The sequence below is a fragment of the Uloborus diversus genome, chromosome 7 (assembly GCF_026930045.1).
Source record: "Uloborus diversus isolate 005 chromosome 7, Udiv.v.3.1, whole genome shotgun sequence".
Classification (NCBI taxonomy): domain Eukaryota; kingdom Metazoa; phylum Arthropoda; class Arachnida; order Araneae; family Uloboridae; genus Uloborus; species Uloborus diversus.
In genome coordinates, this window is record NC_072737.1 from 99,450,846 (window position 1) to 99,468,397 (window position 17,552).

At 31.9% G+C, this 17,552-nt stretch overlaps 1 protein-coding gene across 3 annotated transcripts in view; it reads right to left on the reverse strand.

Moving 5' to 3' along the window:
- Positions 1–14,244, reverse strand: part of LOC129226041 (uncharacterized) — a 41,554-nt gene extending 27,310 nt beyond the window's left edge. For 2 of the 3 annotated variants that reach the window (XM_054860620.1, XM_054860617.1), the window contains exons 1-4: positions 13,983–14,244; positions 13,834–13,894; positions 13,486–13,542; positions 956–1,015 (exon numbers count right to left, since the gene is read on the reverse strand). In XM_054860620.1, the coding sequence (XP_054716595.1) occupies positions 956–1,015; positions 13,486–13,542; positions 13,834–13,894; positions 13,983–13,985 (181 nt within the window). In that variant the 5' untranslated portion in view covers positions 13,986–14,244. The remainder of the gene's footprint in view (positions 1–955; positions 1,016–13,485; positions 13,543–13,833; positions 13,895–13,982) is intronic. The other variant, XM_054860619.1, reaches the window with a different exon arrangement.
- Positions 14,245–17,552: the final 3,308 nt, after the last annotated feature.

The following is a 17,552-nucleotide window of genomic DNA, read 5'->3' on the forward strand; positions in this document are numbered from 1 at the left end:
TTTTTTTTCATTTATTATTATATTCATTGTAAATTATTTGATTTTTGATAAATTAATTTTATAAATATAAATAAATGATTTTTTTTAAGTTCAACTATTCTATTTTTCTTTCATTTTAAATTACTACTTTCATTCATGAAAAAATGTATTTTTTCTGGCACAAATTTTAAAGAAATCTTTGCTGGCTGGATGAAAATAATCTTTCACTTCACATATTTAAAGTTACTCCGTTTTTGATAAATTAACTTTGATAAAAAATATCATATTATCTTTAACTTTAGTTACTTTCCTTGGATTTTCAATAAATCCATCTGCAGGAAAAGAATTACTTTTTACCTTACATTTTTACTTTTATCCCAAACTAAAAAATCTAAATGTTACAGAAAAAAATTATAGGCATTACAAACTATTGCCTTGTAACTACAGAGGTAGAGATAGACAGATTTATAATAATTTGAAGCATAAAAATGTAATCTTACTAGTTGCCGCAACGGGTAGTCTACTAAATAAATAAAACTAAAAATGTGTTACCTTTTAAGAGAAACACAGTACTTCCTTTTTCTGATTTTAGGTATGTGATGTTTTACAACTTTTATTTATGTTTCATTCCCTATATTTTTCAAGTAGTTAAGAAAAAACTTGTACTTTTGACTCTTCTAAATTAGAACATTCTTAGTTTCAACTTACACCGTTGCGTCCAACAATGCTTTCAGTAATCTGATATACATTCACTATAAAGTTTTAAATTATATACATTATTTTTCTTTTGGAAAATTCTAACACATAAAATTACAAACCTGAATATGTATAGCAATGAATTCTACCATACTTAATCAATTAGAAAGGAATAAAATTATTTTAAAAAACATAAAAACTAAATTAAATTTTAATATTAAAAGCTGTACTGTTATTTGAAACATAATTATCAATAGGGGGGAAAAAAGCAAAAATGTACCAGTTTGGATAACCATTGATGAACCAGAATGTGGTTGTTGGGGTTCCAAATCAAAAAATTCTACAGGGTGAGGAAAAAAAAAAGACTTTTGTAAATAATGTTTTTAAAATGCCTATAACTGAGAACAGTCTATAAATAAAAAAATGCAACACATAGCAAATAATTGGAATCTATGTCTGTTTTCAAGTCAAAAATAATTTTTAAAGTGAAAATAAAAATACTTTATTATTTGTGTCATAGCCAAATTTTCATCTTTCTTGAATGATATAATATAAAGTTTGGAAAACAAATAATATAAACAAAGTTAGTTCACTCTTTGAACTGCTGAATACTTTTAAGATAAAATAACAATAAGAAACTGCTACATAAAATACACCGCCAGCTCAGTCATTTCCAGCCGAGGACTGCAGTTTCATGCTTATTAGCACTCATCAGCCCAGCATAGGAAAGTGACCGAGCTGGAGATGGAAAACCTCTTAAGGAAGCCAAGAGTGCCAAACAAACTGGTAGCTAATATAGAATTAGCACAGACCAGACGAGTGACCGAAGCAATGGTTCGGTTCAACTCGAAGATTGAAGGCAAGGCATGGTATATTCAGTAAATTACTGAATATACCATGCCTTACTGAGTGCTAATAAACACGAAATTGCAGTCCTCGGCTGGAAATGACTGAGCTGGCGGTGTATTTTATGTATTTCTGCTTTAGCCCTGGCTAATGGGCGGTAATTTACTGAATATATCATGCCTTGCCTTTAATCTTCGAGTTGAACCGAACCATTGCTTCGGTTACTCGTCTGGTCTGTGCTAATTCTATATTAGCTACCAGTTTGTTTGGCACTCTTGGCTTCCTTAAGAGGTTTTCCATCTCCAGCTCGGTCACTTTCCTATGCCGGGCTGATGAGTGCTAATAAGCACGAAACTGCAGTCCTCGGCTGGAAATGACTGAGCTGGCGGTGTATTTTATGTATTTCTGCTTTAGCCCTGGCTAATGGGCGGTAATTTACTGAATATAAGAAACTGCTAGTTTGAAAAAACTCATGCATTTGATTAAAATAATTAAAGTTTATGTATTGTGAAATAATGACAAGAACGCTTAATTACCATCTATTGCAATAAAAGTTACCATATTTTTAATGAAATAAAAATAAAAATTTTACATATTTGGCTCATATAACCTTATTGAATAAAGTATAAGGAGTGAAATAGTTTTAAAAAATTACTCCAATAAAATTAGCGGAAAAAACGTGTTCCTAAAAGTTGTCATTTTTGTGAAATGGCTTTTCACTGAAATTGGATGCTAAGTGAACAGGCATTTTTTTAACATATGAAAGGGTTAAACAAGATTTCCGACGATGGATCTTCAACTGGGCTGTGTGTATTAATGAAGCAATATTTTTTTTTTTTTTTTGTGGGGAGAGGGTGATTATCATTCGCTCACATGTTTAAATTTTATTCTTTTTTCTTCAGGAGAGGCAGATTTTCATTTTGTTCAAATTGTGCTAAGAATTTAAATTAAGTTCTTTCTTCTTTATGCAGTGAGATTTCTACTCAATTCTGATTGAGCAATCAAGACTTTATTGTCATCACTTTGCCTAATGCCAGATTTTCTCAAAATCAATCTTTGCAATTGGTAGGTAGCGAGTCACATGAACCTTGGCTGCGTGGCTAATGAAATTCATTCGCTCAAATTAAATATTATCGTTTTCTTTTTTTTTGCATGTAAATATAGTGCTTTTTTTAACTGATTTTATTTTATTTTCAAAATTTATATTAATATTTTTGGCGATAAATCTCAACTTAGTGATATTTTTATTCATTGCTCTTTTGATTTGCAACTGCTTTCGGATTAGACAGTTGCAAGCTATCATTTAACATTAAACACTTAGCTATGGTAGTTTTGATTGATTGCAAAGCATATTTAAATGAGACATATTTTTTTTTGGAAGACCAAGCTTTATGGGCTTTTGTCATCATTATATCAGGATTTTTCATTTCTTCATGGAATACTCTTGGAACTTTGGTAAAATTAAGTGTGCACAGTTTTAATTAACCAACCAGAATCATTTTTAAGTTTGGATTGGGGAAGGGGTATTTACGTACATTCAAAGAGCCTTCTTTTAACCTTATAGCACAGGCAAAGTTGTGGGGGTACAGCTAGTTTAAATCTACCTTGAAATTATAAATATAATGGATGCTTAAATATTTTTAATTTAAAACTTTTGAAGTTGTAGTGAATTTGTAATAATATTATACATTCTTCCTTACTTAGCCAATCATTCAGTATTTATGATTTCTGTACCTCAGAGCCAAAACAACGTAAGTCACATGACTGCGATTTTTCAGGAGAGGGGAAAAAGGTTGTCTGCTGCAGGCAAAAGATGAGATGCACGCTCTGTTCGTGCTGGTAAATAATTACAAAGGATTTTTTTTTAATTACTTTCACATGGCTTGATGTGGAATAGGATTCTACATACAATGTACTACTAATCAACTGAAAATCGCAATTTTTAGCCTTACTTCAGTCAAGTTTTGAGGTACAGAATTCATTTAATACATTTAGGTTTGAAACTTTTCATTTGCAAAACAATTAAATTAAAAAATAAGAAAATGAAATCAAAACTTAAGGCATATTTTTTTCATTTTTCTCTTAGGTTTATATAAATATTTCTTTTGCATAAGATAAATAATAAAAATTCTGGTTTTATTTCCTCTTTTGATAATTCTCTGGATATTTTATTATACTGAATCACACCTCATGATCAGTGGCATACATAGACTAATAATAAGTAGACCGAGCTTTCTCATTCTTGCTGATGAAGAAAATTGGTTCATAGATGTATCATGTGACTAGTGGAAGGGCTTGGCGAAGACTTTGGCAGCATAGTTGCTAGATGGCAGCATTATCCATAGTTTGGCACTCGACATGTATTTTAAGACAATGTGTTTTCATTAAAAAAAAAACTTCCAGATGCAGAGATTGAACTGTTTTTCTTTTAGTTATGCATTATTTTGACATTAGTAATAGTTTTTGATCAGTTTTCGGTAACTTTTATTTCATTTGGAGCTGTCAGCGTTGGCGTGAACGAAATGGCGTAAACGTTTTGCGTTAACGCAAAAATGTACTAATCGGTATCTTAAATTGAAACTGTAGGTAAAAATCTTATCGTTTGCTGATTCTTCTTGGTCGCTTGCATCTTTTATTGCTTAGAGAGTTATTGAAATTGACTAAAGAAAATGCACAATACTATCTAAACGAAAAACTCACTATATTAACAAAATATTTACAACTTAGAATAACAAATTTACAAATCGGACTCCATAAAAGATCATTCTTCCGTGTTCCATAAATTCTATTTATTTTATTTCGCGCTGGCGTAGATCGTCTGCTACGATTAACGCCCGCTGTTGCTAGGATATCCACCAGTCACATGGTTTGGTTTATGAGCAGCAAAAGGGTTGCCATAGCTCGGTCTACTCTTATTATTAGTCTATGGTGGCATAGCTAGGGTGGGGCGGAGGGGGCGGTCCGCCCCGGACGGCACTTTTCTAGGGGCGGCAGATTAACCCTTTTGATGTGGAAAAGTAACGTATTTTTCTAATAAAGAAATTATGTTTTTAATCTCTTACTGCAGATAAAAAGAAAATCTTCGAATTGGAAGACTTTTGTGTCACTACCAGATTGAAATTACTTTTATACAAACCATTCTGTTTTCTTTCAAAAACTTTCAAAAATCTTTCTTGATAGCATATCAATACAATTCATTGTTTTTTTCTGAGGGGGCGGCAGTGGACAGTCATGGGACCAGTGTTTTTTTAGACTGTAGAAGTTAACTCCAGGAGGAAGAGAACAATGAAGTTTTCCAATTTTCGTAAAAGAAAGAGTTAACACTGGATTTTATGATAGTTTCTTAAAAACCTTCTAATGAAACAGATTTTTTTTTCTTTTTTTGACTTCAGGAAAATGATAACAAGAGTAAGAGAGGGAGGGGGAGGTGAAAAATGGTACATGAAACAATTTATTGCTCATCACAGGGGTGGCTTTATCTGTTGCAGAGTTAAATTTGATTTCTCATTCATTACAAGAGTTCTATATTTCAAAAAAAGTAAAGGGGTTTTTTTGTTTTCTTGCTTTTGAGAGTAGAAAATCTATCCGACAACTTTGGATCACATGTTAGTCTTTGTTATGGTAGATCAGTGAATTTTATTTTTCAACATTCGGTTTGGTCCTTCAACTTGGTCAAACATAGTCTGGGATTGTTTTTTAGCGCACTCACTTTCAAATGATTCCAGTTGGGAACCTCTCCTACGGTTTTAGATTTCATTGCTTAAAAATTTCTGGGTAGAACAACAAACCCTGTCTTTTCTTCTAACGGAGCTAGCACAGCCAAAAAGTTCACATTTAGGCTTTTAATTCCGAAAACTTTCCTGGAGAAAACTCCAACACTCTCTTCTACAGTCTCAACAATTACGTTTTTAAAACTTCCATACTTCGATGTCAATTTGTGAAAACAGCATATGAACCTTGACTATCCTTTATTTCCTAACGTGAACAAAGATACTTAACGTACGTTTTTAGAACTTCAGTTTCGAAAGAGATACCTTAATCACCCCCCCCCACCCCCCACCCCACCCATCAAACGTCTAAAAAAGTTAAAACTGCGTTTTGGAAACTTCAATTTTGAAAAACTTCCAAGAAAGGACTGCCGCATTCTTCAGACATTTTTCTAACGTCCCCAAAGATAGCCGAAAATTTCGTTCATAGAAATTTGCATGGGTGGGAGAGCTCGCTAATTCTTCCCTTCTTAAAGATACCATAAAATGAACTTCAGCTTTAAGAAAAATTTTGAGAGGGAAACCTTCCTCTGCCCGCTTTTGCTCATAACAATATCAATATCAAGCAAAGCAATGAAGTCGGGCGTCAAGTGCGGAAACTTTCCATCATGAGAGTACCGCCTGACTTCACAGCATTTTGGGTGCCGTTAGGTGTTAGGGAACTGTTTAACCTTATCAAATATAGCCTACTATTGCGTTTTGAGACTTTGATACCGAACAATTTTCAAAGAAAGAAGCTGAACCTTCCCCATTCCACCAAACCAGCAAAGATACCCATAAAGTTGATTTCAATTTTAAAAATATTTTAGTAAGAACCTTTAGCTCCCCTCTTTCCTCTAATGCCTACAACTGCGTTAGAATACACATGCAATTGCGTTGCCAAAGATAGGTTAAATTTGCATATTTCAGAATTGCCGACCATTCCCGAATTTCTTATCCTCTCCACAAAGCAGCCAAAGCTGCATTTTAAAATCTTTGATTTCGGAACATTTTCTTGCGGCGCCCACCGATCCCCTAACGTCAACAAATAAACACTAAAAGAGACTTAAGTTTTGAAAATAATTGGAAGCAAACCAAACCCTTCACTTTACTGAAAATTACCTAAATTTGCGATTTTTTACATAAATTTAGCAAGTTTCTCCAAGTGTGCCCCCCCCCCCTTTTTTTTCTTTCGAAAGTAAGAAGAAATTAATTACGTCTTTTTTGCTTTAATTAAATTTCTAGCTTTATTTTAAACACCATTGAAAGTTTAATGTATTAGCTATTTCACAATGAAAGGGCGGTAAATTGAGGAACCGCCCCAGGCGGCAAACATTGTAGCTACGCCACTGCTCATGATTAGGCAATGCTGAAGCTTTGTTCCATTCTACAAAGCTGTGCTGTAGTTGGAAAAAAATATCTGGGAGAACTCACCATCGGATTTTGGGGAACTCACTAAAAGAAATGGTGATTTGAAAATAACTAAACTTACACCTGCATTATTTTAACAATAAAAAAATCAAACCATTTGGGGGACTACACCCTCCGAGTTCCTGCCGAACTACAAAACTGAACCTAAGTTATTAATGTAAAGTTAATGTATTAAAAGAAACATTTAAAGTATTCTTTTGGAGACTTTAACTCAAAGTTTAGGTAACATTGACATAAAAAATAGCATCTTTTATTCAATCACTAGATAATCAACTTCAACTAGAAAGATTAGAAAATTTTATATTCAATGGCTTTGATGTTGACTGTAGCGTTGACATTAGTGTAGCATAATCCATAAAATAATTTTATTAACATGATGTTATGGCCTATGGAAATTTCTAAGTTTAGGTTTCAACAAAATTTAACAAAAATGTTTGAGGAACAATTTTATACAATTGATTACAGCTAACAAGTCTGGGCGCCAGCAGAAAAAAAAATAGCATAGTCATTTTTTAAGGAAAAATCTTGAGGAAAGTTCTTACTGGCATAAAAACCAGAAGGGCAATTCCACGGAAATGGGGAACTGATGACCAATTTTTCAAAATCCTTTTTTTCCCACAAATTAGGTATCATTTTGAAGCTTATGAGTTGAATTATATGAAAATAATTAAAATTACCACAAAAGTTTATGTTTATAAGAGTTACAAGCCTTTGAAGAAAGGTATTTTTGACATGCTACCATGATGGATTTTTTAATGTCTTGTTGGAATTGGTATTTCAAACTATAGTTGCAATATTTTTCAAATTGTAACTGATTCAGATTCCTGCCACAACACTTTAGAACAAATGTAGCACAAAAAATGAGACATAAACAAAATATTTTTGTCTTTAAAAGCTTATTTATAACAGGCACTTTGATAAAATTACGTCCGACACTAAATTGCCTAAAAGTTAGTGCTGTATAAAATAGGATGGGATATTTTACAAAACATTTCACCTGCAAATCAGAACATCAGTTACTATTGAAAATGTGCAATCCAAACGAAATTCAAATAAATAGTTTTTTGTTATTTTATGGTGTCGGACGTAAAAAATTAATTACGTCCGACACCACATTACGTCCGACACCAAGGTTTTTAAATTTATTACCTTGTTCTGATAACGGAATGATTTAAAATAGAAGGGATAGAGGACAGCAATAATAACATTTCTTTATACTTTAGTCATTAAAATGTCTTTATTAATAGGTACTCTTACTTTAAAACATTTTTTTTAAACCATTAAACTGGCAATTGATTAATCACACAACTGGTCCAATTTGTTATGTATTTTTTCCCCCTAGAAGCACTGAACTTATAAGGAATAGTTTTTTCTTTATTTCAAGCATATCAAAATGCAACAATTTTACAACAGAACGAAATCCAATCTGGCAAACTGGGCACATGCCAAGCCCAAGCCACGATCTTCACATCCCATGTGTGAATTTCCAAAGAATTCTTTCAAAATTTTGCAATAATTTTTGATACTTTGGATCATACTAAACTCGCCGTGCATAAATTTATATATATTCCAAAAGTTACCTTTTGGAATATCTTAAAATTAAATACTCAAGCACTAAAAATATACAAGTTTTCTCAGATAGACCCAGCTTACAATTTAAGCAAAGCTACCTATTAACAAAATTTACATTTATTTGAGCAGAAATTCAACACAAAATTAACCCGGAATTTCTTTGCAGTGTTCCCTGGGGAAGGAGCTGTAGACAGCATAGTTGGTAAGATAACAAAAAAAGTGGCGTAATGTAAAAGCTGGAAGTAAAATGACGGCGGGGGGTCACAACCAAATCAGACCACCCACTGCAACCAAAGGTTCATTGTACCAGACAAGCTGGAATAGTGTTGAGCAGTATGCCACAAGAATTATGCATCTGTGGCTTCTTCATTAATCGGCAGTGAACTTTAAGTACACATATCATCAGAAGAGACCATGCATAATTCAGCAACATTGTAACAATATTTGAGAAAACCCTTGTAGTACTGCATGCACTCAAGTCAAAGCAATTTAATTGAATAAAATTACTGTCTCAGACACTTCTTCCTCAAAAACACTTAGGATGGTTGTTCTAAAGAATTATCTGACAGTGATGCATTGGATAAATTTGAAGATTTTGCACAACTTAAAGTACACAACTGGGTTGCGGTTAACTATGAGTCTGTACATTACCCAGGATGCATTCCTCTGTTAAATGGTGAAATGATTGAAATATCTGTGGTGTATAGGACAGAAGGGTACTTTAAATGGCGAAAAGAGAAAGATAAAATCTTCTATACAAAATAAAATATTTTTAAGAATTTTTTTCCACCTATCCCAATTAGAAGTGGCTGATAATCAACATTTACGAAAAATATTTGATATTTAATGTTGTAATTATCTAAACATCTCATTTATTGTCATTAACATATTACTCAAGGTTTAAAGCAAAATTAAAAGTAATTTAAATAGGTTTTAAACACTTGTTTACGTCTGACACCATGGTAATTTTGTACATATTACGTCCGACACCAAGTTTTTACGTCCGACACCAATACTGAAGTCCCTATTTTGGCACTTAATACCTATAAAATTTAAAAAATATTTGTGAAATATTAATATTTCATCATTGCTCTTTGACATAAAAGTAGTTTCATTGTTGCAGATTAAGCCATTGACCTGAATCTTAGATTTTAGTTTTGCTAGTCTCATTTTTCAGATTCAGCTCATACGTCCGACACCATGAGTTAAATATTTTTTTTCGTAAAATAAAATTTTGTATCAGAAATTCTTTTTATGCTAAAAAGTTCCACTTACATTAGTAAGTATTAAAAAAAATATTTTGATCTGTTTCAAAATTGTTAACCAATAAATGTGGTGGTTTTTTAAAGTGAATTTCGTGCAATTCTTACGTCCGACACCGTGGAATTGCCCAGAAGTCATAGGCGGATTTAGGACTGAGTTCCTGGGGGGGCAAGATTTTTTTTTTTTTAGCAACATTTTTATTGCCCCCCACTCCCATGTTTTTGTCTGTTTCCCGTGCTGCATAAGTCCATGCTTTACTTTTTTGTGTGTCGTTTTCATTAATGTGTGTTTTCATGCTGTCCTTTTTGAATTGACCTTAAGAGAGGGAGCTGGTATCAAGAGAGTGACGCAGGGCTCCCTTTTAAGTGGGAAATAGAACATCTCCAATTTTAGAGGCAGGGGGTTTCTCCCCCGGAGGAAATTTTGTAAAATGAATATGAAATTCTGCATTATGAAGCCTTATAAAGGTTAACTGGATAGACATAGAAATTGATGAGTAGATTATACAGTTGTACAGTATTGTTCAAACTTTGTAAGAAACAGCCATTTTAAGTGTGAAAGAAAAAGATAGATTTCTCATTGCAACAACCTTTTTTTAATTATAAGTAGTGCAGAAAACGAAAAGGAATAGAGAAAAGGAATAGAAGTAGTGTAACATTTTTTTTCCTGGCTAAACAGATTAACAATATGCAGTAGTAATTGGAGCCCATTTTGCTTAGGATTTTCAAAGACTTATCTAATTATTTTCAAGGAGTCTAGAATAAATAAAATTATTTAATGTACTTCATTTGTACTTTCCAGTCTCTGATATTTTAGTACTTGATTGTAAATTTTTACAGTCCTGTTCTAACTTTGTGAGAAATAGTTATTTTAAATTTAAAAGAAAAAAGAAACCAAACATTTCTCATGACAACAACTTTTCTTCAGTTGCAAGTGGAGCAGAAAACGAATAGAAATAGAAGTAGTGAGTATTTTTTTCCGTGCTAAACAGATAGACAATATGCAGAAGAAGTAAGACAAAAGCAATCAATACAAAATAATTTCCAAAATACTGCATTCGGGATTGAATAAATAGCAAGATATGAAATATGTGAGTCACAAAAATTTATTTGAAATAATATGTTACCAACGTGAGGACCATGATTTTTACATTTTTAATACAGGATGTGGCAAGGAGCTGAATTTGACATATTTTGGCATACCTCCCCTCTACCATTTGTTAGAAAATTTTAAAATTTAAGGTTTGTAGCCACACGTTTCCAAATATTATCGGTTTAGCCTATATTTTCATTCATATACTTGCCCAAATGGTTTTCAGTCCAAAATAGTGAATTTAAACACATTTTCAGCACCCCAGTGACAGCTGTACTATTTGTATATTTAATGTTCGTTTTTTTTTTCCTTTTCTTTTCTCCCATCAGAAAAGGACATTCGCTTTTCTCTTCATTTTCATTGAACTATTCAAAAAAGAAAAAGTCTTGATTTTTTTGTTTTAAGATTTTGGAAGATGTGTTGATACTATATAAAGTCCTCCCATAACTGGGGGCATTTCCCCCTATGCCCCCCTATAAATCCACCCATGCCCTTCTGAACTATTCAAAAAAGGAAAAATAATATACATTTTTTTAATTTTTGGAAAATGTGTTGTTACTACATAGTCCTCCCAAAACTGGGGGGGCATTGCCCCCCTCTGCCCCCCCATAAATCCGCCCATGCCAGAAGTACCTTTGAAAATAGGTGTATGATACAGAATTTAAAAGAATGTGCAAAGCAGAAGACAAATCTAGATACATGAATATAATATTTCTTTGAATCTCTATTTTTATAGTTATATCTCAAAAAAAAAAAGTGTCTTCAATTTATCCTTGCCTCAACTGAAATATTACATGATAAACTAATTGGGTCATTCTTCAAAATATGTAACTTTTCTGTCACACACCTTTTACAGAAAAAACTTTAAGGAACAATTCATTTAACAATGCTTTTTAATTTCATCAAAAATATATCTATTTAAACCTGCCAACAATCTTTAATAATAATTTTTATTTTAGCATATTTTTGGCACACAACATATGAATTCTCACCTCCATGGCATGTCACACACCTGGTGTGACAGTTTATGTTGCTTAATAACTTGTTTAATTTAAAGTATATATTTATATATTATTCCTTTCACAAGTGTCTTAAATACTAATTGTTTAAGTATATTTAATTTTTTAATATTGTATTTTAGTTCGTTTTTTTAGGATAAGTAGTCATGTCACACAAAAAATGCTCATCTCCATTACCCAAATTTAAAATGCAATTCCTCATTAACATGTGGCAGTAATGACATAAAATTTTGTTTTCCATGATACAAGGGAACCCCCTTGTTTATTTTCTGCCATAGTTGAAGTTGTGAGATTTTTGTTGAAAAACAAGGAGATAAATTTTGCTGTAAAAACTTAGTATGGTTATTCTGACTTCTCATCTCCATGAAATCAAATTTCAGGGATGTAAATTAATGTAAAAAAAGAAGTGAACATGTTTCCATATGCTTGACATGTGCAGATTGTAGCAACAAAGAAAAAACATATTTCCCTGAAAAATACATCCATTAGGCCTATATTAATGGAAAATTCCTCACCACCGTTAATTTCACCTCCGTGACAGATCATATCGATGTCATTATTTGTGAGGTGAAAATAAATGATGGAGGTTAAATACATCAATTTTAGGCATTCTACCACAATTATAAATTGCCACATTATTCTCAAATTTACTAAATACTATTTAAACACACATTTGAACTAAAACAATAACTACTAATGAAGCTGTACTTTAATTAAGAGAACTTAATATTAAATTCTCACTAATCATTAAAATAGCTCATTACTTGCACAATTAACAAAATTATTACCTTGATATTAAATTGGTCTCAATTTTTAAACATTAAAAAAAAAAATTCTTTTTTTTTCCGTGAACAAGGCATTTTTTAATTTTTTTTTATTTATGAGTAAAATAATTGGAACTTAGCTGGACCATCGTTTATGGTTACTTTTAGCAGGTAACACGCTCATGTAACAATTAATAAAAAAAAAAGTTTCGAAATTGACAAATATTTGCGTTCAAAAGTTACGTTTTCTGGAGAATGACCCAATTGCGAATCAAAAGAAATGTTTGAAAGGATGTGTTTAACACACACATACCAGTGTTAGAAATCAGTAAACAATCCTACTGGTTCTTCGGACCAGTCAACAGGAATACATACTGGTCCGCAGACAACATCACTGGCCTGTTTTAAATTTAACAGTAAATACGTTTGCACCTAAACTAATTTGCACTTTGTGATTACATTTATTACGTTATATATATGTTTCATTTTCAACTAGTTTGTTAAACATTAAATAAAACAATTAATTATGACTATTAATACAGACATAAGTATAGATACTTGAAAGTGCAAAATTACTGTATTGTGAATTAAGTTTAAAATGGAAAACAAACAATGCAAAACAAATAAGCAAAGGGTAAAACATTCCTCTACTGATGAGAGTTTTTTAATATACTTAGTGTTTTAAAATTTAAATTCTTTGTTTGGCAATAAAACATTTAAATCTGGTGTTGTAAACAGTCAAGTGCATAGTTCAAAAACCAATTTCATTAAGCAACCCTTAAAATCAACTACCAAAAATTTGAGAATTTAATTTGACCATTTTTACTTAGTTTCAGGGCATAATAAATAGCCTCACATCGGCTAAGCTATTGCTCTTGAATTTTTTCTAGCCAATTGTGATCAAAAACAGCCAGCTGTTGGTGGTCCCGCGGACCACTGATTATTTTGTTATGGTGGATCAAAGCAAGTTTTACTGGTCTGGGATCAGTGGACCAGCAGTAAATTCTAACGCTGCATAAAAAAAACATTAATTACAAATTAGTTAAAAGTTAAAAAAAATTTCAATAAAATAAATACTTGAAATATGTGCATTTTCATCTGTCTTTTGAGCAAACCCATCAACTTCTTCAAAACCTACAAGGCAAGTATTAAGGTTAGTACAGGTGATATGAATAATACATTAAAAAAAAAAAAAAAATACATATTTTGTGTAGAAGTGTTGCGTAGATTTTAGAGCAATTACTGACTGATGGCATTACCGTTTTTCATTAGCCCGTATAATTGACAAAATGTGTTTGTATTCTAAATATATATATTAGTTTCAGATTCAAAATAAACAGATTTTAATTATTGAACTGCCGCGATTTTTATCTATTCTTGTTTTCCATTGTTAATGATTTTTTTTAATAAAAAACAAAAGCTTACCACTGTAGTTACTTTGATCATACAAATAACAATCCAACAAAAACTTAATACACTCTGGTTTCTAAGAAAGAAAAAATATTCAGTATGTTTTGTGTATATCTAAGACAACAGTTTTTATCATACAATGATAGTTAATGCAACAAACTAACCATGTTTTTTTTTACTATTGTGTGAAAGGAAAATAAATTCTACATCACACAAAACTGTAAAATGTAATAGTTAACATAGCTGGTTAGACATTATGTGCAATTGTTTATTCGCTAGGTTGATAATGATACAAAAATTTAAAACAGGCTTCAATTGCTTCATTCAAACAACAGAAAAGTATTTTTAACAATCCAAAGCGTCTATATAATTAAAAATACGGCACGTCGACCGAATTTTGAAAAACTTAGCGCCAGTGGTCGCAGGTTTTGTTTACGTAAATAAAAACACCGATTGTTTTTGATGCCAACTTTAGAAAGAAAAAGAAATATATTGCACTATATTAGGCATAGTGCACAAATGAAAAGAGACAGATGTTGATTGTTGGTTTCTCCTCTCAGTGTTGAGCAGTCGTGCTAGCGTCCGTTGTTTTTTGAAGGTTTTTCTTAACTCAAAAATGTTGCAAAGGAATTCGCAACTCCAACGAACTATAGGGGACACTGAAGTCACTGTCTAATGGCGGACTTAAAAACTAAAACAAACGCACATGGTAACGAAGAAAATGCTAAAAGTGTTGTGATTTTTGTTCGTACGTATGATTTTTTTGCTTTATTCTTTTTAAATTAATTTTCAAAGTCTTGTGGATATTCTGGACCACGTAGAAAGAAATGAGAATTCAAGAAGCATTACTAAACGTCAAAGATTAATGCAAACTACGTAGTTCGTAGTTCTAAGCAGCTATTTCCACGATGTTGAATTCGATATTTATCAATTCTTGATAAAACTAAATAATAATTGTGGCCTGACAAGAACAACAATTAATGCTAGAAAATTCAATATGACATTACAAATTATTATCGAAAGAAGATGATACTTCTTTGCCTTGCTTGGCTAGCGCTTATTGTTTTCCATTTGTAGCTGAGTTATTTCTCTCGAATTCCCAAATCGGTTAATTTAAAAATTTTCTGTTTCGATTTTTCTAATTTCTGAGTTACGAATTAATTGTGTCATATGTTATGCAAATCATCAACAAAATTCTCACGGATATATGGTGGTAGTTTTCTTTTCAGTTGATTGACCATTATTTCTTTTCACTTATCGAATTCTGTAATCTTACTACCATTTTATTCCACTCATGATAAAAATTAAAAATGGTTTAACTAAAAACGCGAAATCTCGCCAAGGCTACTTTGCTCGCACTATACTAAAACTATAACCCTAAACAAATTTGACGAAACCTTTCAGCTGAGAATAAAAGGAATAAAGTAAATTCTTTCTCGGTTATTCATTTTGTTCTACGATAATATATTCAAGAAAATATTTTGCATACTGTCCATTCCAACTAAATGCTGCTGTAAAATATGGTAAGTTTAATTAATTTAAGATTAAAAAAAAAACCCATATTCTTACAAATTCATACAAAACAATAAAATTTTTTACCTTGTATAACGTTATCCAAGTTTGTTAATCCAAAATTTTCGCTTTCACCAATTATTAAGGAAATAATGAAAACTAACATTATTTTGAGAAGCTCGAGAATACTACTAAGGGACGAATTAATTTCTGTAGCTGAAAGCAAACTAAGACACATCGATTGCGTTAATAAATACTCAGAACAAACTGCCTGTGTTTACGTCAACAGACACACGTGGAACGCAACGTGGCAATGTTTTAGTTTCATTTGCAGTTTTGTAAATCACCGCAAGGTAGCGTATTCGAGCGCTGGAGTTCCGAATAACAAAAGATGTCTCTTGGTTCCTTGTCAGAAAATCTTTGAGAAATATCGGTGGACGGTACGTCTCCTTCGGCTGAAGGATCCAAGGAAGTGACGTCATTTTAGCTCCGCCTTTTTCCCCCCATGTTTGCGGCAGAAGTACAGTTCCGTATTTCGCTGCCTTAACAACAGGAAGTCCATACGAGTATAACAAACGGAAAAGGGCATCATTATTGAGATATTTTATTATTCCCTCCCCTCCCCCCCCCCCCCCCCCCAGCCTGATCCGAGAAAATTTATGGGAGTATTAGAAATGACGAGCGTGATTAACATACAAATGTAAAAAATATATTTACTGTTCTGTATTTTCCAAAAGTATTTTCAGTCATTTTTTGATTGGGATAAAAGAACATACTTTATCTTTTATGATATAAAAATATCTTAAATTTTATTTGTAATGTACAAAAAATAAATAAATAAAATAACAATAATAAAATTTACCGTTCTTAATTTTTAAATGTGTTTTCATTAGTTTTTTATTTGGAATTTTTAAAGAACCAATATTTTATTTTTTAAAGTATTAACTCCTGAAGAATGAGGAACTGTTATTTCGCTATATGGGGGAATAAGGGGCAAAGTGAAATAGTTAACATAACTTATACTTTTTAAAAAATGAACAAGTTTAAAATTGGTTCTGAAAATTATGGTTCATAAAGAAAGAGTAATATATGACTTGCGTTGAAACATTTATTTTTGATAGTAAATTTGTGTATCTTCATAAAAAAGGTGAAAATTTATCACTTTTTTTTATGGGATCATTTAATTAGTTTCATTTAATTGGACATATCAGCCATTTCTGGCGAGTAACTTAATTTCTATGCACTGAAGGCATTGCATTTAACTCCAAAATATTTTATTTTCGGGTAGTTTTTATTTCCTGGCATTGATTGACAAGGGTGTTCCGAAAATTTCAACGCATGCCTACTATATTTTCATAGCAAGTTTGTGCTTAAACAGTAGCACTCTGCTTTACTTCAAATTTAGAATTTATGCGATTATTAGACAAGGGGAAAAAGTAAATTTACATTTTCCTATATTCTGAAGGCATGATGTTATGATTGGCATTGCAGAGCTATCAAGCAGATCACACCATTAAAAGCTAACCAGGATAGGTTTGCCCCAACCATAGCAAAAAATGATTTTTGTTTATTTCAAAAATTCATTGCATAATGTAAAAAAAAAAAAAAAACTTGCAACTAAAAAGTTTAACTATTGTTTTTCAAAAAATGTGTAAAGCATAGGCTTGTCACGACTCCCTCCCCTCAATGTGTACAGCATAAAAATAAGTGTTACATTTTACTATCTTTAAAATTCGCAACTAAGTATTCAGAAATAAGTGCATAGTAATAAATTTCGCCCTGCACTCTCTTTACATATGGAGTTTTCCTTACTCTTTGTATTTCATAGTGTCATATTTTATGAGTCAAGCAACAGTAAAGGATTGTATGCAGTGGCGTAGCCAGGATTTTATTTGGGAGGAGGTCCAATCAGTGGCGTAACGAGATTTTCATTCCGGGGGGGGGGGCTAAGGAAATTTGACAAATTAATGTGCAGATCTTCTAAAAAATAAGCAAAATAGAATTTAGAGATTAAAAATTTATTTAACTGTAATTAGTGACAAGTAATAGTTTTGAGTGCATTCCAATTTAAAATAAGCAGCAAAATTTAATGCTAGATTCCCCACTTCCCCAGGAAGCCCACGCAGGGACTATATTCCAAGAAATTTAGAGGGAACTAAACAAAGGAGAAGTGCCTTTTGTTAGATTCTAAACAGGTATATGTTCTCAGAATTTTTATCTAC